Below are 22,649 nucleotides of genomic sequence, written 5' to 3' on the forward strand. Positions count from 1 at the left end.
TCTAAAGAAAAGTAGTACTACCTTGAGTAAACAAAAACCACCAAATAGACGCATCCCTACCCATTCGTCCTCACTAACCCGTTTCTCCATTCCCCAGGTGTGCTCACCGGCCCTGGTACTATCCACCAGGCGGTGCTGAAGCAGGTGACCACGCTCCACTATCCGAAGTCATTCCCAGTGGAGCCATAACACCCTTGGTTTCCCCTTGTCTCCAAAATCGCGAGCTGTCAACTGACTTCATGCTTAATATGCAAACCTAAACCCTGCGGGTGTCGCACCGGGTGCCCTGCCATTAATCTTTTGACCGATCCCTCCCCTTGGCCACTGTCACCACCTATGTATGCCTTAGAGACATGCCAGTTACCTGTGACAGGATTAATAGCTCATCCTACAAGATCTGTGTAAATATATGTGATTCATTACACGGTGTCATTCTTGAGACAAGGACATGCATAATGGAAATAAACACCCATGAAAAGATGTAACCCCTTGAATATATATTGGTTATTTTCTTTTTCTTGCACACATTCCTAGTTCAGCATGGCGTGCAGTCCACATTAGATGGAATTGCGCCTTCCCTCAGCCATGTCCCCTAAGCTTTGGAAAGACATGTTTCCTGAGATTAAAATCACTGGCTAACGGTTTCCAGCCCCGCTTCCCGTCTCCCTTTCGCCTCTCAGCCTCCTCCTGCCTGGTTGGGGCTCGATCTGCAAGCAATGGTATCCGCAGTCCTTCGCTGACAGAGGGGGTGTCCAGATTCCGAGGTGTCGCCCTTTGGTGTAGTGCCACTTAAACCCAGGACCTACCCACTCCCTCCCAATCCTCTCCTCCCCCCGCCCCGCGCCGCTCTAGGAGGAGTCAAAATGTCCTCTTCCCCAGCTGGAGGGGATTGTAGTGCGTAAACAGGATTAACTCTCTCCCACCCAGCTGCGCCGAGCAGCCCGCGGCCTGCGGGCCGGAGCGAGCCCCTTGGTGCGCGGAGGGCGAGGCACGGGAAGCGGGGGATGGTGGAGCTCGGGACTTCGGAGCTGTCCCTGGGGCGCGCTTCCTCGCCAAGGGGGGCGGGGGGTCACATCCTCGGGAGCTGCTCCTCGGAAGCCGGGGCTGACGGCCGCGACGGCTCGGGCTCCTAGCCGCAGCCTCTCTCCACCACCTCCCTCTCCCTCCGCTCGCTTCCTCTCCGCCCACCGCGCTCTAGCCGCCGGGTCGCAGCCAGCGCAGTCCTCCGCCCCCCCTGAGCCGCCGCGCCCGCCCTCCCGCGCCCAGCCATGGGGGACCTGCCGGGCCTTGTGCGCCTCTCCATCGCGCTGCGCATCCAGCCTAACGACGGCCCGGTCTTCTACAAGGTGGACGGGCAGCGCTTCGGCCAGAACCGCACCATCAAACTGCTCACGGGCTCCTCCTACAAGGTGGAGGTGAAGATTAAGCCCACCACGCTGCAGGTCGAGTGAGTGCGGGCGCGCGCAGCGGCTGACCGGCCCCACTTGGGGTACGCGGGGTGGACCGAGGCCCCCGGGACAGCCTGAGCCTCTCCTGGGCACCTCTTGCCTCGCACCGCGCCCAGCGGGCCCAGGAGGTTGGCGGGGAGGAAGTGGGGGGCGGGTATAAGGTCAGCTCCCTGCACCCTAGGTCCCGTCCTCTGCCTTACACTACTGTCTCCGCTGTTCTCGCTTCCCTCCACGCCTCGCGGGGTGGGATGTTTAAAACAGCGACAGGAAGCCAGGGGTTGGGGGCTTTTTCTTTCCTTGTAGAATTTTCATCCCTTCTGTGCAGCCATCGGCGCGGACCCGCAGGCGGCCGGGGTGGGGCAGAGGGGAGAAGCTCGCCGCGGAGTTCACTTACCGCAATCTCGGTCCTCTGCCCCGTTCTGTGAGGCTGAAGGAAGGAGAAAGGCTGACGAATGAGGTGTAAAGTCGGGGGCGGGTGATTATTGGGGCTCCCTGAGGGATGCACCCCACTCCTCCATCAACCCTTATGAGCCTGGGACCCCGGAACTGGAAGAGCAAGACGGAAGGCAGCCTCCTCTGCTTAGGCCTAGTTTCCCGGTTTTCCTTGCCTGGTGTTTTTCTTTTTCTCCCGAATTGTCTGTTCAGCCTGGTGATTAGCAACATCCTGACAACAAAAGGATGGTTTTTTTATACTTATTTATTCGTGGCAGGTTTATCTCTTCTCTGCTACCAGAGGTTGATGCATCCAGTAGGCTCTGGCTGGCAAGTCAGTGTAGGAGGGTGCAGTAGCTTATGGGGAAGTATCCAGGACTGGAACCCTTTACCTCTCAGCTTCCAAGTAAGCATGGTGTAAAGTCCAGTGTGGAAAGAGGAAATAAACCATCCTATACTGTATCTACCTTTGGCTGAGCTTGGGAGGTGGGGTGGAGAGGGCTTTGACTCCACCTGGCACCTTTTATAGCTTAAGTGTCCTCCAGTAGTTGTTAATTCAACAAACTTGTATTGGCCTTCTAGATGCCAGGCTCCAACTGAATGACCTAGAGCCAAACCTGAGGTGTGTCTAATGCTCTTGGTCCATTTACTTGTCCCCATCACTGATAGCTCCAAGCACCCATTATCCTCACATTCCCCAGTGTTCTGTGCATCTGGTTATAATGCAGACTTTTTCTTTCCCTTCTTTCCTGGCAAAACCCCTTCTACCAAGTTATCTGTTCTATTTCCTTCAAGATAGTTCTCTATTTTTCAAGTGAATGTAAAAACAAATTTGTGTTAATGATAAAACTATTTTTTTGGGTTACACTTTAATTTTATCAAAGTTTTTCAGTGCCCTAACCCAGTGGTTCTCAAACTTGAGTCTACGTCGGAATCACCTGGAGGGCTCGTTAAAACACATGTGGCTGAGCCCCATCCTAGATGTAGTAAACTCTAGTTTACTATATCTAGAGTGGAGCTTAAGAATTTGCTTTCTGATGGTTGGCAGGTGATACTGATACTGCTGGTCCAGGGATGACACTTTGAGAACCATTACCCTAACATGAAGAAATGATGCCAGTGAGAATTTTTGGTGTGTGGCTGGCTTGAGGAAGAGTACCCCAAATTATGGGACCCCTGATTGTTGGAACAGAAGAAAAAACCATTAGAGAACTAGTTCAGTGATTCTCAATCCTACCTGTGCATTAGAATCACCTATGCAACCTTAAAATAAATTTTCTAGTGCCCAAACCACACCCCAGACCAACTGAATCCTATTCTCTGGGGTTTGAGATGGGGTGGGTATAGGTAGGTTTTTAATAGCTCCACAGATGAGAAACTAAAGAGGAAGACCATTGACAGAGTATAACTCAGCCTTGTGCAAGTACTTTGGATGAGAATACCGATGTCAGTCCAGAGAGATTAAGTAGTTGACCTAGGGTCACATGACTGGTTAGCTGGGGAAGTCAAGCCCCCTAAACTCTCAGAACTTTCTACCACACCACAGTGTCTTTGTTAGCCACACCCTATGGGGTTTTTGCCTGGAGTTGTGGTCCAGACCAGGACAGGGCGCCTAAGCTAATTCCTACCATATGTGGTCAACTCAAGTCCATTGCAGGAACATTTCCATTGGTGGTGTGCTTGTCCCGCTGGAACTGAAGTCTAAAGAGCCTGATGGGGACAGAATCGTATATACAGGAACATATGAAACAGAAGGTGTGGCCCCAACCAAGAGTGGAGAACGGCAGCCCATCCAGATCACCATGCCGGTAAGGCCTGCCTGGGATTGTGGAGTGTGGTGCCAAGGCAAGTGGAAACCATGGAAAAGAAAATACGAAACATTATTTCAATTCATGGTTTCATGTTCGAATATATTTGTTCATAATGTCCAAGTACAATTAATTAAATGATCCATGCTTCTCCAGTGATCGGTTTCATAGTAATTTCTTATGTGGCAAAAATTTAAGTCTCTCCCTACATTTTTGTAATCTGTTCCATTGATCTGTCTACACTTATGCCAAAGCTGCATTGTTTTAAATACATTGCTTTGACAGTACGTGTTTGTGTATTTTGTAATTGGTCACCTTACTGAACTTGCTTACTAAAATTCTTCATTCGACGATCTTGGGTTTTTCAGATAGACAGTCATAATCTACATATAATTGTGTCATTTTTTGATTTTTTTTTCTGGCCTTCCTGCGTTGGCTAATGTTTCTAGAATAATGTTGCCTACTAATAGTGGTAATCCTTGTCTCCAGGGTTTCACTGTTAGATACAACGTTAGTTTCAAATATTTATTATGTTAAAGCATCCTGTTTCTAGTTCACTAAGAGGTATTTTTTTTAAATTGGGAGGTGTGTGAATTTCTTCTAATTCCTTTTCCCATCTACGGAGATAGTTTTTCTTCTTTGATATATTAATGGAATAAATATAAAATATACTTTGAAATACTAAACTTCCATTTATTTCTTAAAATAAACACTACTTAATGTCATTTATTATTTGTAATATATTACTACATTCAATATGCTAATATTTCATTTAGAGTTTTAAAATTTTTGTTTGTTTGGTTGATTTATCAGCAAATATATAAGGATTTCCTATATATGTCAGGCACTGGGAGAAGAGTGGTGAACAAAATAGATATCCCTGGCTTCATGGGGCTTCTTATCTAGAGGAGGAAAACATACTTTATACATGATTGTCAATAATAAAGTAGATAATTGTTATTAGACAAAATGTACTGAAACAGTAGTGGTACCCTTGGGATATATACCAGGGGTCTTAGTCTAGCTCAAGATTTAGGGGATGACTTTCTTGAGAAAGAACTAAAGACATGTAAGAGTTGAGGGAAGAGGGAGCATTTGAGGAAAAAGGAGGTACAAGGATCAACAGCTGGGGGAGAGCAGAATGTGTTTCAGTGAATGAATAGAAGCCCTGTATAGCTGGAGCAGACAGTGAGGCAGAGACTGACTCAAGATTAAGACAGAGTTAACACAACAGTGTAAATCAACTATACTCCAATAAAAATTTTAAAAATTAAAAAAAATAAAGATTAAGCTGGAGAGGAAAGTAGGGTTTAGATGTTACAGGACCTTCTTTCCTTATTGAATTTATCTTAATGCCTGTGGGAATTCATTGAAGGTTTGTAAGTCAACTTTGATAAGCAATTTACATACAAATTGTATGTAAATACATTAATACACCAATTTAAAGTATTCAGTTACATAGATTTTAACTACTGTATAATCACCACCCCAACAAAAATATAGAACATTTCTGTCATCCCCAAAAATTCCTCCAGGCCCATCTGTAATCGATGGCCCCAGGCTTAGCCCTCTCTGACCTTTTTGCCTCAATAACTTAGTTTTAACAGTTCTAGAATTTCATGTAAGTAGAATCGTAGCATTGTGTCTGACTTCTTTCACTTAGCATAATGTTCTTGTATAACGTCATTGTAGCATAATGTTGTCACATAAATAGTTGGTTCCTTTTATCACTGAGTAGTATTCCATGGGAAGGATATACGACAGTTGATTTGTCCCTTCACCAATAAATGAACAGCTGGGGTGTTTTCAGCTTTTGAGGTTATGACTAAAGTTGCTATGAATATTTGAGTATGAGTTTTAGAGTGAGGATGTTTTCATTTCTGTTGAGTAAATACCTAAGAGGAGATTCGATGAGTCACATGGTAAGTACATGTTTAACCATATAAGAAATATCCAGACTGCTGTACCATTTCATATTTCAACCAGCAATGTATGAGAATTCCAGTTACGTTACATACTTAATTATATATCAGTCTTTTAAATTTGGAAATGCAAAAGACCTAGAAGAGCCCAAACAGTTTTGTTTCATGGTCTATAATGTAGTCTTTAAATCAGATAGCCTAAATCTTCCCTCTTTGTTTACTCAGTTATTTTGACTATTCTAGGCCCTTTGCATTGTTATATAGATTTTAGAATGAGCTTGTCAATTTCTCCAAAAAATGGGGTATTAATTGGGTTTGCATTAAATCTAAATGCCAGTTTGGAAAGATTTGACACTTTACTGTTGAACCTTCTGATACATGAATATATCTGCCTATTTAGGTTTTCTTTCATTCATCTCTATAATGTATTACAGTGTTCCCTGTACAGATTTTATACGTACTTTGTTAAATTTACCATTAAGTATTTCATATTTAAATGCTACTATAAATGGTGGTTATTACTAGTATGTAGAAATAAAATTGATTTTTTTCTATACTCATCTAGAATCCTGAGGCCTTGCTGATTTCACTTATTAGTCCTAATAGTTGTTCGGGATTTTTTTTGTAGAATCCCTAAGCTTTTCTATGTATGATACTTTTTTTTTTTCATTTTTTAAAAAATATTTATTTTTTTTTGGCTTTATCGGGTCTTAGTTGTGGCACGTGGGCTCTTCGTTGCAGCCGGGCTCTGTAGTTGTGGCACACGGACTTAGTTGCCCCATGGCATGTGGGATCTTAGTTCCCCGACCAGAGATCAAACCCGTGTCCCCTGCAATGGAAGGCAGATTCTTAACCACTGGACCACCAGGGAAATCCCTCATTAACATTTTATTGAGGATTTTATATCTGTGTTCCTGAGGAATATTGGTCTATGGTTTTCTTTTCTTGTCATTGTCTGGTTTTTGGTATCAGAGTGATAATACTAGCTGCATAAAATTATTTGGAAAGTTGTTCACTCTACTGTTTTCTGGAAGAGTTTGTATAGAATTAATATTATTCTTATTTAATGTTGGATAGAATTCACCAATAAAAGCATGCATTTCACTTTGTCTAAAGGTTTTTAGTTACAAATTCAATTTCCTTAATTGATATTGGGCTATTCAGGTTTTATTTCTTGAGTTAATTTTTTTTTTTTTTCTTTACGGTACGCGGGCCTCTCACTGTTGGGGCCTCTCACTGTTGTGGCCTCTCCCGTTGCGGAGCAGAGGCTCCGTACGCGCAGGCTCAGCGGCCGTGGCTCACGGGCCCAGCCGTTCCGCGGCATGCGGGATCTTCCCGGACCGGGGCACGAACCCGTGTTGCCTGCATCGGCAGGCGGACTCTCAACCACTGCGCCACCAGGGAAGCCCTGAGTTAATTTTTTTTTATAAATTTATTTATTTTTGGCTGCATTGGGTCTTCGTTGCTGCACGCAGGCTTTCTCAGTTGCAGCGAGCGGGGGCTACTCTTCGTTGCGGTGCACCGGCTTCTCATAGCGGTGGCTTCTCTTGTTGCGGAGCACGGACTCTAGGCGTGAGGGCTTCAGTAGTTGTGGCACGCAGGCTCAGTAGTTGTGGCTCGTGGGCTCTAGAGTGCAGGCTCAGTAGTTGTGGCACACGGGCTTAGTTGCTCTGTGCCATATGGGATCTTCCTGGACCAGGGCTCGAACCCGTGTCCCCTGCATCGGCAGGCAGATTCTTAACCACTGCACCACCAGGGAAGTCCCTTGAGTTAATTTTTGTAATTGGTCTTTGATATCATTCATTTATTTCAATTAAATTGTCAAATTGTTGGCACAAAATTGTTGGTAATAATCCTCCACCATTCTTTGATGTCTTAGGATCTCTAATGATGTCCACTCTTTCATTCTTGATATTAATAATTTGCCATGCCCCCCCCCCCACCAACCAGTCTAGCTAGAGATTTATCAATTTTATTGGCTTTTTCAAAAACCCAGCTTTGTTTTCATATGCTCCACTGGCCCATTTTTCTGTTTCATTGATTTCTGATCCTATCTTTTTTTTAAAGTTAGTTTTTATTTGTATGTTTGTTTGTTTATTTATGGCTGTGCTGTGTCTTTGTTGCAGCCCATGGGCTTAGTTGTGGTATGTGGGATCTTAGTTCCCCGACCAGGGATCGAACCCATCTCCCCTGCATTGGGAGCCTGGAGTCTTAACCACTGGACCATCAGGGAAGTCCCCTGATCCTATCTTAATTATTTATTTCCTTCTTTTGTTTGCATTAAGGTATTTTAATTGAGGCTATACACACACACACACACATATACACACAGAGTAAAATGATCTCTTTGTATATTGTACAGTTCGGTTTTCCATAGTTGGACTATATGCACCAAAGTGTGCATTTCTTTGAATCTTTTCTTCTTGGGGCTCACTGAATTTCTTGAATCTGTAAGTTAGTGTTCTTCCAAATTTGGGTATTTTTAACTGTTATTTTATTTCAGATTACTTTTCAACTTTATTCTTTTCTTGTAGTTCCTCAATTACACATTGGACAGCTTGGTATTATCCCACAGATCTTTACAGTCCTGTCCAGTTTTCTAAAAGAAAAGAAAATTGGTTGTTCAAATTAGATCATTTCTATTGATGTATACTCAAGCTCAGTGATTTTTTTTCTTCTGCCATTCCCAGGCTACTCTTGTGTTTATTTTCTGAAATTTTTTCTGTCATTGTACTTTTCAGCTCTAGAGTTTTTTATTTGTATTTTCTATAGTTTGCATCACTCAAGATTCCCTAGGTTTGCTCATTGAGACCATGTGCCCCTTTACTTCTTTGAGCACATTTATAATTGCTGGTTTGAAATACTCGTTCGGTAGATCCAGTATCTGGCCCCATTTAGAGTAGGAATGACTTTTTTTCCTGAATGTGGGTCATGCTTTCCTGTGTTGTTACATGTTTGATAATATTTGATTAGAAACTAAACATTGTAGATAATATATTATTGATTCTAGTTTCTTTTATTCTTCTGAGGATTAGTCTCTTTTTAAATTCTAGCATGCAGTAACATTGCTGGACTCAAACTACAAATTCTGTCTTCTCAGCAGGGTAGCAGCTGATATCTCTGCTTAATTTTTTTCAACTTCCAGTTGCTGCTTTTCTAGCCTGGTTCCCTTGTTCCAGTGGAGTTTAGCAGTCAGCCAAGGAATTGGACAGTTTATACTAAGATTTTGGGATCCATCCACCCTGAGGTTTCTCTAAATTTCCAGCTGCTCTGCCAGTCCTGAGCCCTTTGCTTTGATACTTTCAAACCAGTAAGACTCCAACTTCTCAGGTTTGGGAATGCATTCAATTAAAAAACCAAAACAAACAAACAAAAAAGTGAACTTACAAATCTTATTCAGCATAATTTTCTCTTTCAAGAATAAAGTCTTCTCTTAGACGAAACCAACCCTGCTGACACCTTGATCTGGGACATCTAACCTCTCAAACTGTGAGACAATAAACTTCTGTTGTTTGGAAAAGAAAGAAAAAAAAGACTCTACTGGTTTGTCCGCTTTTTCAAGCAGAAAAAGCCCCCTCCCACCAGCCCATACAAGCAGTTAGGGAAGAATTACGGCAGAGTTATAGTCAGATTTTGGGTCTCACCTCTTCCGTAGCTCTCTTGTTTCCAGGATTTTCTCCCTAAATTTCCAGCTGCTCTGCCATCCCTGAACACTGTCTTCTGCCACTTCTCGCAGATAAAGCTGCCATTTACTTGGGCCAGAACTGCCGGGGGATTGGGGAGTAACCTCAAGCAAAAAAGCCGCACGGACAATTCTTAACTGTTATAGTTGAGATCTTTCAAGGGTAACTCTGGTTTCTGTCCTGCTTTGAGTTGCTTTTTAAAGCCTTCAAATAGTTTTTGTTTATATTTTGTCAGATTTTCTAATTCTCTACGTAAGTTTCACCCACCAACTCCCCATTTTTAAAAACATTTCAATGTAGGGCTTCCAGTTCCTGATAATGTGACAAGATTTGCATGTTGTTAAAATCGGTCTAGTAGCAATATGTAGGAGATAGGCAAAGGACAATTGGAAGGTTCTTCACCATTTAAGATGTGGTGTTAGGGTTAATAACTTAATAAAATGAATTGGGCATATTTTCATAGTTTGTGCTCTGAAACAATTTACATAGCATAGAATTTAGCTGTTACTTGAAAGTCTGACAGAATTTCCCCATAAAAGTCAGGATCCAAAATAATGGTATTTGGAAGGAATATCCCTAACTTTCAACTTAGTCCATAATGTTTGCCGTTGGGGGGCTTTGAAGATTTTACTGAGTCAATTTTAGTTGTTTTTCTAAGGAAATCATCCATTTCTACAGAAACACATTTTAAAAGGTATTTTTAGACTTCTAGGAAAATATTTGAAGATCACACATCCAACAAAGGGCTGGTGGATCAAAATAAATCTCTTTTAAATCAAATAAGTGTCCTTCTACCATAGTGTATCGAGAATAGCATATGTAATTAGAGTTGAAAGGAAACATTAACTCGAAGCAGAACTGCAAATACTAAAGTTATTAGAGGGCTTCCCTGGTGGCGCAGTGGTTGAGAATCTGCCTGCTAATGCAGGGGACACGGGTTCGAGCCCCGGTCTGGGAGGATCCCACATGCCGCGGAGCAACTAGGCCTGTGAGCCACAACTACTGAGCCTGCGCGTCTGGAGCCTGTGCTCCGCAACAAGAAAGGCTGCAATAGTGAGAGGCCTGCGCACCGCGATGAAGAGTGGCCCCCGCTTGCCACAACTAGAGAAAGCCCTCGCACAGAAATGAAGACCCAACACAGCAAAGATAAATTAATTAATAAAAAAATAAAGTTATTAGAATTTTATTTTTGTTTATTTTTTAAAATTTTGTTGAAGTATAGTTGATTTACAATGTTGTGTTGATTTCTTCTGTACAGCTAAGTGACTCAGTTATACATATATATAGATATATATATTCTTTTCATATTCTTTTCCATTATGGTTTGTCACAAAATATTGAATATAGTTCCCCATGCTATACAGTATGACCTTGTTGTTTTTCCATCCTATATATAATAGTTTGCCTCTGCTAATCCCAAACCCCTATTCCTTTCCTCCCCTACTCTCCCTCCCGCTTGGCAACAACAAGTCTGTTCTCTATACCTGTGAGTCTGCAGTTTCATAGATGTGTTGATTTGTATAGTATTTTAGACTCCACGTATAAGTGACATCGTATGGTATTTGTCTTTCTCTTTCTGACTTATTTCACTTAGTATGATAACCTCTAGGTCCATCCATGTTGCTGCAAATGGCATTATTTCATTCTTTTTGATGGCTAATATTCCATTGTGTGTGTGTGTGTGTGTATGTATATATATATATATATATATATATATATATATATATATATCTCACATCTTCTTTATCCATTCACTGTCAATGGACATTTAGGTTATTTCCATGTCTTGGCTATTGTAAATAGTGCTGCTATGAACATAGGGGTGCATTTATAATTTTCAAATTATAGTTTTGTCTGGGTATATGCCCAGGAGTGGGATTGCTGGATCATGTGGTAGTTTTATTTTCAGTTTTTTGAGGAACCTCCATACCATTTTCCATAGTGGCTGCACCAATTTACATTCTCACCAACCATACAGAGGTTCCCTTTTCTCCACACCCTCTCCAGCATTTGTTATTTGTAGACTTTTTAATGATGGCTATTCTGACTGGTATGAAGTGGTCCTCATTATAGTTTTGATTTGCGTTTCTCTAATAGTTAGTGATGTTGAGCATCTTTTCATGTGCCTGTTGGCCATCTGTCAGAATTTTAATGAGAGCCCAAGGGCCAGTGAGCTAACTTTAAGTTGTTCATTCTTTCACTGAGCTGGTACTGAGCACTGGGTCAAGTGCAGGAGTGGTCACCATAGATGAGACTGTACCCCATCTGTGGTCACAGAGCAGGAGAGCAGACCTCCCCACCTTCTCCCTGGAACCAGTATGGGCTGAGGGGACCAGAGGTATAACTTGCTCTGGTTTTAGAAGGGTGGAGTCATACTTCTTTTGCTATAGGTGTAAACAGAACCCTAGGGAGGAAGATTAACTTATTTTAGAAAGAACTCAATTAAACACTTCTTAATTGGATCTGTAAAGTGAGAACTTCTACATAATTTTGAATGAGAATGAAACAAAGGTTTTTTTTTAATGTGAGAATGATTTAGACCGAGTCATGAAACGAAAGATTTTCTTACTCACCGTAAGTCTGGATTGCCTGTCCAGGCACGGCTAAAAGGATTGCCTGTCCAGGCACGGCTAAAAGGTTTAGATGCTTTGGAGGATGTTGTACTGACAAGAATCTCTATGCTGTAACTAATGAATCCTGAGTCCCAACAGTAAAACCTAGATTCTTCCATATAATTTCCACTCTAGAAGAAGCAGGTGATTGATAGTTGATTGTTCCAACAATGATCGCACATCATTTGGTTTGAGCATTGGCCATGCATTTGTATCTTATTTGTAATAGGCTGATTCTAAGGAAAACAATTGAAATTAGAGGTTTCCTGATCATGTCAGCAGCTCTTATGTTAAATTCAAATGTTCATTCTAGTGGTGAAGCTTTCAGCTAGCCTTCATCATTATCCTACAATGTTTTTAAGTTACCAATACTTCAAACTTAAGTTTTAAAAAGTATGGACATACCCCACTCTCACAGACAACACCAAAACATTGAAATATCCAGGTAAATGCAATCAATTAAGCAGGAAGTTCCTGGATTATTAAATTTGCATTCTTCACCAAGGGAAACATCAGTGCTATGGGTGCCTGAGGAAACGTCTAGAATGTCAGAATTAGACCTGGAAGTTATGAAGGTATTGGGATGCCATCTACTTCTGTAATTAACTGTGATTCCAGGCAAACCTTCATTCAATGGGCCTGTTTCCTCAATGCAAATAGGTGGATTCCGCTATCTGATCACTAAGACCACTGTCAGCCCTAACATGGTGTGAAAATTACAAACTTACCTTTAGGGGTGTGGTACTAATTGTTTGCTGAAGAAAGTCAGATTCTCAAATACTGTCATTTAGGATCACACCAAATAGGACTGAAATCCCACAAATTTATGTAGGATTCCTTTCTGGTTGGGCACAGACTCACAGAGAAGTGTGGGGACGCATCCCAGCATTTCAAGGGCTTTGCATGATTTTCTTAAAAAATTGTAAAATATCATGACAAGGTTCAGAAATGTGCATAAACTTTTAAAGCACCAGTAATCCCTACATTTTGATATGGCTCATTTTCAGATTACCTTCCACATATATACATTCTGTAGTTGCAATAGCTTTTAATACATATTTTGTACAACTTCCTACATATTCATTTTTATAATTTTAAGGGTGACATAAGACTCTATCACAATATATCATAATGATTACACTCTTACCCAGATATTAGATATATTGATTGTCCCATCATAAAAAGTGCTATAATGTAAAGTTTTGTGCATATAGTTACCTCAATCTGAGTAAAAATACTTGGTCAAAAGAACTGAATCTTTATGGCTGTTCCCACATATGGCCTTTTTGGTGTGTTTTTTTTTTTTTTTAAGATGTACATACTATTTTACAATGTTACTAGCAATAAAGTCTACTGGCTTTGTTAAAATTATGACATCATTGAGAATTACTTTAAAAAAATAGATTTTCTATTTTACGTTTCACTATCACAAGAATGAACATTTCTACTTGTTAATTTAATTTTGTTTCTTCTTGTGTATATTATTCTTTCATGTTTCATCAATACTTCTGTTGGAAATTATTTTTTAAAAAACTCAGACTCCTAATAAAGATAAACAATCTGTCGTATCTGTCATATTTCTCTCACTATCGCTTTATTTTTATTTTCCATTGTGTAGAAATATAATTACATTAAAAATTTTCATTTTCTGTTATGATTTCTTCTTTTAAAATGAAGACGGTTATTTTTCCCATAGAGTTGACAGTCTATTTTGGTTTTCCCATAGTTTTGGATTTTATGAGATTTAACTTTCCTCTTATTCAAACTTGATTTATATGTTTATACTGTACATCATTTTCCAAAAGATTTAAGCTGGTATTTAGCATTTTATGAGTCCCAGCAGCAAAGCCTAGGCTCTTAAATATAATTTCCACTCTAGAAGAAGCAGGTGAATGATTGTTCCAACAGTGATCGCACAGCTTTTGGTGTGAGCATTGGCCATGCATTTGTATTTTATCTGTAATATGTGATTCTATTCCAATTGAAATTAGTATTATTTTTAAAACTTTTTATTCATTTATTTTTTGGCTGCCTTGGGTCTTTGTTGTGGTGCACGGGCTTCTGATTGCGGTGGCTTCTCTTGTTGTGGAGCACGGGCTCCAGGTGCACGGGCTTCAATAGTTGTGGTGTGTGGGCTCAGTAGTTGCGGCTCGCAGGCTCTAGAGCGCAGGCTCAGTAGTTGTGGTGCACGGGCTTAGTTGCTCTGCAACATGTGTGATCTTCCTGGACCAGGGCTCGAACCCGTGTCCCCTGCATTGGCAGGCGGATTCTTAACCACGGCACCACCAGGGAAGTCCTAGAATTATTATTAATTGAAATTAGAGAAGGTTTCCTGATCAAGTCAGCGGCTATAATGTTAATTGAAAATTTCATTCTAGTGATGAAAGCCTTACATATGTTTTAACACTATTTTATGACTTTTGTCAAGCTTAAGTATTGTAAATTACAGACACAACCACTTTCACAGGTAATAAGGAAGTCTTGAGATCCCCAAGTAAATGCAGTTAATCAAGTAGGTGAGTCCAGCAAGGGAAGCTGAATTAAAGGTGCACCAAAGCGACTTCTTATGAGTCTAAGTTTACCTCAGAGTCGTTTGTCAGATTTTTATAAATCATTGGCTAAATGATGCTAGGGTAATTGGCTATTTGGGGGAAACATCACTGCTGTTCTTTCTGGATGCCATGCGTCAAAAAGATATTTCAGATGGATCCCAGGGTTATCTGTAAAAAGTCAACTTTGTAAAAAATCAAAATGAACAGAATTAATCTAAAACTTTAAAGAAATGGAAGAAATCCAAAGGTGAAAATGGAAAGCTTTGATTACATAAATGTAAAATTCCTGTTAAACATTGTAAACAAAGTTAAATTTTCCTTAAAAGGCAATTTAAATTAAAAGGCAAATGATGGTTGGTGAAAAACTTATTTGTAACATGGATGGTTAAGCTGTGTTGCCTCGATTTGCCACTGCACCACTAGGGAAGCCCCAAGATGCTTATTTATACTGATTTTATTTACTAAGGAAATAACATCATGTCTCTATCAATATAATCTCATTCTGTGCTCCCAAGTCAGTGGATTTCTAAGTGACTCTATTCTTGGTGAATTTCACATGTCTCCAGTGGATTTGGGTGGAATGGTGAGTAGAGAGAAGTACTCTGGGGATTCTAGGGCATCTGGTTGTAAGACCACCATGGAAATTGTTTAAAACAAGTTCTTCAGATTCTTCATTTGTTACTGAGCAAAACAAATGAGTCTCCTCTCTTTGGAAGCTGATGGGTTCTCTTTCACATTGGTTGTGAAATAAAAGTATACCAAGCCTTGCCACTTATAAGAACACTAAGGCAAATAAAATGTCCAGGTACGTAGTAGAGTGTCAGTGTCAGAATAGGCTGGGTGGCTTAAACAGCAAATATTTATTTTTCACAGTTCTGGAGGCTGGAAGTCCAAGATCAAGGCGCCAGCAGACCTGGTATCTGGTGAGAACAAGCTTTCTGATTCACAGACAGCTGCTTTCTTGCTGTGTTCTCACATGAAGGAAAGCAGAGAAAGAGAGAGATCATCCCTCTCATGTCTATTTTTATAGGGAACACTAATCCGATTCATGAGGGCTCCATCTTCACACCCTAATTACTTCTGGAAGGCCCCACTTCCAGATACCATCACGTTGGGGATTTAGGCTTCAACATATGAATTTTGGGGAGCTACACACATTCAGTCCATAGTAGTGTCCTAAAGCACTCTACACACGGCAGTTCATAGATGTTCTTCTCACTCAGGGAGAAAAAAGAAAAACCGTTCAGTACCTTTTAGCTTATTTGCTTATATAAATAATTTGGTACATTGATTATAGTGTCTAGATGGGAATTAGGAAACCTAGCTTCTTGACCTGCCTCTAGCATTAGCTGGCTGCACAGTGTAGACCTAGGCCAACTCACTTAACCTCTCTGAATATTAGTTCTTTCATCCTTAAAATGGAGATGTTACAACCAGTCACAACACCAATGTGCAATGACATATGTGAAAGTAATTGTATTAAAAAAAAAAGAACTATTAAATGCACAGAATTATACCATGTATAATTGCATAACCTGGGAGCCTGCCCGGGTAAATTTGCCTTGGAAGGCACAGATGGGTTGGGAGGGAATGGAGAGCTTGTAGTTGCTTCCTCTGTTCTTCAAGAGTAATGTCAGCTTTGGATAGCACATCTGTTCTTAGCCAGAAGAGAAGAAATCCTGAGTTAGGTAGAGAGATGCCCAGGAAATAGAACTCTAGAAGGAAGAATAGGAAGAAGGTTAATGGGAAGTTAAAACAACTAAGGTGTGGGAGAGAGGAAGACATATGCCTATTTAGCAGTTAAGTTTACTTTAATAAGACCTTGGGTCCAACATTAATAACAGAGAAACAAAGTAGAAGCACCTAAACATCCCATATCTTTAGCTGTGACTTGCTGTCAGCAGACTTCTATTTCGGTCTTCTGTGTTACTGAGAACTCTTAGATTGAGACTTTATTAATTTTAAGGTCATTCAGGTATAAGTGTAGTGCCTTAAGCCTTTTTGTTTTGTTTTGTTTTGTTTTTGCCTGTGGTCGTGATCATCTTTGTTTGTTTTTGTGACCAACTTTTATTTATATCTGTTTCAGAAAAGGTATTGTCTTTCCCGCTTACCTAGCCTGATATCAAACTGCTCCCTCAAAAGTTTAGCTGGTGTTTGTAAAATATTTTTATAACTTAATTTAATTCAGTTGCACTTAAAATGTACAGTGTCCTGTGCTGGTCAAAAATAATAATAAGTCATCTTGGTGATTTGTAAAATGAGATATCGGTTTGTTATTACCACCATTACCCTATTGTAAACAAAGTTGTAATATTTTCATTAGCATATATGTATCCTTAATAGAATTTATTAAATCCCTAGGGTTCAAGGGATATATATGTTCATTTTTCAGGGGTGATAGATTCATTTCACCACTTAAAATATTCTTTCTGATTATAAAAGTAACTATTTATTGCAGAAAACCTAAGTAGAAAAGATATAAAAACAATTTCTTAGAGAGCTATTGTTAATATTTTTTCATTTTCTTTTCTCTATACATCTTATTTTGTGTATTTGAACTCATAATGTATATAAAGTGTTTTAATCTTTTTTCGGTTAAAATTGTAATCATTTTCTTTCATCATTAAAACTAAATTCCTGTTTAGTGATTATATAAATCCATAGTACAGATATTCCACCATTTTCATAATAATTTCCTAAAGTTGGATGCTTAAATTGCTTCCAGTATTTGGAAATGTTTGCTAAGTTGATAGGTGAATAATATCTCTGTAAAGTATGTATTTCTTTAATTACTAATAATATTACATTTGAATATTTTTCAGATGTTAGCCAAGTTTTTAATGAACTGTCCAGTTTTATCCAAATGTTCTTAGTACTTCTTACTAGTTAATTCATATAATATTTTATATTAAGGATATTAGCTATTTGGTAATACTTGTAAATACTTACAATTTGCCTTAACATGTTTTCTGATTATAAAAGTACAATTCAATCATTAAATTTTTAAAGTACAAATAAGTACATAGAAGAAAATAAAACTTATTCCATCAGCATTCACATGTGTAATTTTAATGGAATTAACACTAGACAGTCTTGTTGGTACTCTGCTTAGTTCAGGTGACAATATAGAATATACTAGAAAAATTTTAGTAAATATTTACATTTAGAATTGTTATATAGTATTCCACTATACACATATGCCATAATTAATTAAGGATGGAAAGTTAGTGTTCAATTTTTCACTACTCGAAACCCTGTGGTATTCTTAAGGTAAATTATAAGTGAAATTACTGGACCCAAGTATGTTCACACCTTTACTTGATACAAATCACCCTTCCGGAAGGCTATGTAATTCAGTTCCCACTGGCAGTGTTCAGAATACCTGTTTCCTTGGTGCTCACTAAAAATCCATAGTTCTAATTTTTAATCAACTTTGTTGTATAGTTTACATATAACAAATGTACCCATTTTAAGTATACTGATCAATGAGTTTTAACAAACACATACGTATACTCTTGTAACCACCACCCCAATCAAGATGTAGAATGTTTCCATTACCCCAGAAAGTTCCCTCTTGCACATTTTCATCTATCATCAATTCCCTCCTCCTACCCCAGGTAACTTGGGTAACCACAGATGTTTCCTGTCAGCATAGATTATATTCTATCACTATAAATTATATGGAGATATAAAATATATGGATATAAATGGAATCATATAGTACATGTATTCTTTGGGGTCTAGATTCTTTTGCTCAGCATGTCTTTGAGATCCATCACTGTTGCTGCCTGAATCAGTATGTTCTCTTATTGAGAAGAAAGCCATTTTACTGATGTACCAAAATGTGTCTATCAGCAGGTGAATGATGAAACATTTGGGTTGATCCCAGGCTGGGGCTTTTGTGAATAAAGCTGCATATATGTGCACAGGTCTTTAAGCTATGACTCTCTAAAAAGAGATCCTTCATTTTCTTACCTGGGAGAAGATTTGTGGACTCTAGGTATATCACCTACTGTTTCAGGTCAAGCAGATTTCTCAAAGGCAAGCCATACCTTGTTTTAGAGTCCGATTAGCAGGATGAGGCAATGGGGCAGGCTATGATTTTGAGAGCATCTTGGAAGGCTATCTGGGGAGCACCTGATCGCCCTCCTCCTGTAGCAGCCGCAAGCATAAGGCTCCTATTGCTCACAGCCCTCCCCCACGATGTCTTCTGGCTCCTGACAAGTCTAAGAACCCTGCTAAGTCAGGCCTGGCCTCTTCCCATGACGGGGGGTGGGTCAGAGGAGAAAATAACGACAGGCATCATGCTGTTTACTGCCACATCCCCTAAATAGCTCCAGGAGGCAATGGCAGGGTCAGGCTACCCTACAGGCCACTTGAGCCCCTGCCCAATGGCCTCTAGGGTATTCTGTGCCCTCTTCTCAGCTGCATGAGAATTGTGTGCTCAGGACTCCGTAGAATTCCGTGCAGTGTTTGCAGGGCCTACCTTCTGGAAGTAGAATGCAAACTTCTTGAGAGCAAAGGATCATGCCTTATACAAATTTTTCTATGTACGAGGCACACAGTAGGTACTCACATAGGGTTTTGGGTGATGTAAAATCAGAACCTGAGACATGGGCATGGCTTATAAACACTCAATAGTATTTGAAAGTTAAAGTAGCGTCTTTAACAAACAAATGCTTCCGATAACATAGTTTTCCCTGGAATTGAAATTAGCGATGGAGGGCAGTTGTAGCTTTTGTTTCGTGTCGTTGTGCACATGTTATTTTGTACAGCTATTTTTCGTAAAAGAAACCAAAGACAATCATTAAACACCATTCCCTCTCTTCTCTTCCCAATCTCCCTTCTGTGGCAACCTCTGAAATTCTGAGATTCTGAGAGAAGTTTCCAGAACCTAAATATGGGAAACAGATACATTTGGGGAGTTATTTGTATTAAAGGCAATATGATAACAAATGCCATGAGTGGGATGGGAATAAGATTTTACAGAGAAATAAATGGTTTACAGACAGCTTTTCTGGAAAATCTCTCTCACAATAAAGGAAGATAGTTCATTAGAGTAAGGGCCTAAGCTTTCAGACCACAAGAGCCTGGAGTGATGACACAGATTACACCTCATTACACAGTACATCTGTTACTAAGTCTAAAGTCACTATGCTCGCTGCATGACAGGCAGTAAGTCGGGAGACAAGTTATTGGGGGAACTTTATTTGGAAAACCAGCAGACTGAGAAGGTGGCCGACTAATGTCCTAGAGAACCATCTTACCCCAGTCAGAATTCAGGCTTCGTTTATACTAACAGGTGAGGGGCAGGGGTGAAGGGGGAGTTGGTTGGTGTAAACTTCTTGGTGCCGGAATCCTTTGTTCTTGCAGCTGTCCATGTAGGTCAGGTCACGATGTTCCCGTAAACCTCCAACAAGACAAATGTTATTCTCTGTTCTGCACTTTTTGTCTTTATATGAATGGGAAAGTGTTGTACTCTTAAAGGTCAGAGCCTTGAGAATGGGCCGTCCTGTATATTGCAGGCCATAGGCAACATTCTTAACTCAAAGCAAAAGCAATAGAATACAAAGGTTGAAGTAAAAGAAACAGATCTAATATGGAGTCAGATTTGTTCTTCCCTATTATATCTCTTTCACGAACATCAACTCTTATGTTTGCTCATGGCAGAATGAGGTTTTGATGGGGCATGTCTCTCTTCCCTCAGTTCACTGACATTGGGACCTTCGAGACGGTGTGGCAGGTCAAGTTTTACAATTACCACAAGCGAGATCACTGCCAGTGGGGAAGCCCCTTCTCCGTCATTGAGTACGAATGCAAGCCCAATGAGACCCGCAGTCTCATGTGGGTGAACAAGGAGTCCTTCCTCTAAAGATGGCGCTTTCTGATGCTGTTGGACAGTCTCTTCAAAGATCCACTTTTAGATAACCCAGCACAAGCCTTCACCAAGGCACACCACTCCGTTGCTGTCTCCCATTGGGTGCCAATTATCTACTAGCCCTGATTATTCTGAATGTGTAATTCCCCTCTGATGCGATGTCCCTGACATAAAAGGTCATGATGTACCCTGCCCAAGAGACTCCCTTTCTGTATTCGGTGTTGGTGTTCCTGCCTCCAGTTGCTCTTGCTCATGCTGGTGGCCACTTGGAGGAGCTCCGTGGAATCCGCAGGCTGTGTCCCACACTTAACTTTTCCACTGAATGACTGTGCTCTTTTGTTTCCAAGTTGAGTGCTTCCCTCTTTTTTGTTCAATGTTAAATAAAAAATAACAGTGTGCTTGGGTTCCATCCCAAGTGTGCAAGGGTAACATGTAACTTGGGATGTTTTCCATCTGTGTCAAAGTAGCCTTTGTGAAAATGTGATGCAAACAGCAGTCAATGGGACTCAAGTGTTGTGCTTTCTATAAACAGCTCGGCTATTTCAGGGAAGAATAATGACAAAAGAAAAGGACAAATATTTAAGAAGTGTTTGTAACGTATTACAACTCAAATAATGTAAGGTATTGTGCTGTGGCCTAGTGGAAGTGGGAACGAGCCTTGTGTGGACCACTGTTAAACAAGGTGACCAAAGTGACAGGGTTAACTCTTTGGCAAGTGACTGTGGTGTCCAAACAGGCATGCTGATGGCCTCCCTACATTCCCCTCCACTTGAACTTTGTAAAACTGTGTATGGAACTATAATCAACTTTTGATATTTCTTAATAAAGGCATTGAAAATCATCCCTGACTTGCCTTCTTAATTTGGGCAATATCTGTCTAGCAGGTGGACCTCTGCTCCAGGCCAGCTCTACTAAGATTGCTACTGAATCCAGGCAGGTACCGCTCACCACACGACAGGTCAGTAAATCAAGAGATGAGGTGGAGGGGCACAGAATAACGACTTTATTCAGAAAGCCAGCAGACCAGGTAGATGGTGGACTACTGTCCCAAAGATTAGAATTCAGGCATCTTTTATATTGAAAGGGGAGGCGGTGTGGCTGTTTGTTGCAAACTTCTTGGTGCCGGAATCCTTTGTTCTTGCAACTGTCCATGTAGGTCAGGTCACGCTGTTCCTGTAAACCTCCAACAAAACAAATGTTATTTTCTCTTCTGCAACTTTTTAATCTCTCTATGATTGGGAAAGTGTTACATTTTTAAAGGTCAGAGCCTTGAGAATGGGCTATCCTGTATATTTCAGACTATAGGCAACATTCTTTTACCAAAGGTGCAGAACCAGCATGACCAAGCACAGGCAACAGAGCACAAGGATTAGGGCTAAAGGAATAGATCCAATACGGAGTCAGGTTTGTTCTTCTCTGTTACAAGACCGCCATCTGTGTTGCAGGGTGAGGGGGATATACCTGGAGTAGAAATAGCACACTTAACTCATAGATCAATTCTGACCATTAAACAGGGAATACTCTACCGGCTGCAACAAAGCTAGCACAGGCTTGGGCTCTTGGTGGACAATCAAAAAATGCTTGTTCCTATCCTCTCTCCATTCCTCCTTCCAGGGTGACCACACCCCTATCAGCCAGCAATATAGCTGAGCAGCTTTAGGATGTGGTGCTGTAACAGTGCATGTGCATCAGGATGGAGACCACCTTGCCTGCTCCCAGGCACTGCAAGGTACCTGGCACAAAGCCTGTACTCCATGTAGATTGAGGATGAATTCCCTAAGAAGCAAAGAAACATTCTCTTGAAAGGTAACAATATTGTAATGTTCACTTGGGAAGCACAAATCCTATTGGGTTGGAAAAAGTCAGTTGGGGATTTGTTTTTTTGTTGCCTTGTGAACCTTCCATGTAAGAATATGCAAGGTTAATGGGACTATTGCAAAGAATCCGTTTCTTGTGGAAATGAATTTGGAAGGCTGGCCCCAAACCCTCTGCACCTGTGTTACTTACCTGCAATGAGGCTGTGCTGCCAGCAGGGCACAGTAATGCCTTGGATTTGGGCTAATCACGAGCGGTGTTAAAAGAGAGGAGTATGCTTCTCAATTCGCTTGTTTTTCAAAAACGATAGTGTCTATTAACTGTTGCTAAATATAAGCGCTAATCCGCTCCTAATTACTGTATTTTAAAAGCCAACACTCTTCAAACACTGAGATATTTAAAGCAATGGGTTTACCATAGACAGAGGCTTAAGTTTTATTCCAGAATATCCAGTGGAAATGCAGTTATTAGAAGGTGGGCAAATGTGAAAACTACATAT

General features: G+C 40.5%; 1 protein-coding gene across 1 annotated transcript; it reads left to right on the plus strand.

The window, feature by feature from the left end:
• The first annotated feature begins 1,132 nt into the window (after positions 1 to 1,132).
• On the plus strand, positions 1,133 to 21,176 carry CNRIP1 (cannabinoid receptor interacting protein 1). Its single transcript, XM_060026466.1, has 3 exons — positions 1,133 to 1,447; positions 3,538 to 3,688; positions 20,165 to 21,176. Exons 1-3 carry the CDS (start codon positions 1,269 to 1,271, stop codon positions 20,327 to 20,329), a joined length of 495 nt encoding a protein of 164 aa, XP_059882449.1. The 5' UTR covers positions 1,133 to 1,268; the 3' UTR covers positions 20,330 to 21,176.
• The last annotated feature ends 1,473 nt before the right edge of the window (positions 21,177 to 22,649 follow it).

The sequence above is a fragment of the Delphinus delphis genome, chromosome 12 (assembly GCF_949987515.2).
Source record: "Delphinus delphis chromosome 12, mDelDel1.2, whole genome shotgun sequence".
Taxonomy (NCBI): Eukaryota; Metazoa; Chordata; class Mammalia; order Artiodactyla; family Delphinidae; genus Delphinus; species Delphinus delphis.

Excerpts from the sequence above, each read along its gene's own strand:
- CNRIP1 (XM_060026466.1), top strand. The coding sequence starts at position 1,269 with ATGGGGGACCTGCCGGGCCTTGTGCGCCTCTCCATCGCGCTGCGCATC. Across the intron at positions 1,448-3,537 it reads CCCACCACGCTGCAGGTCGA|GAACATTTCCATTGGTGGTG; the intron begins GTGAGTGCGGGC and ends AGTCCATTGCAG. Across the intron at positions 3,689-20,164 it reads CCATCCAGATCACCATGCCG|TTCACTGACATTGGGACCTT; the intron begins GTAAGGCCTGCC and ends CTCTTCCCTCAG.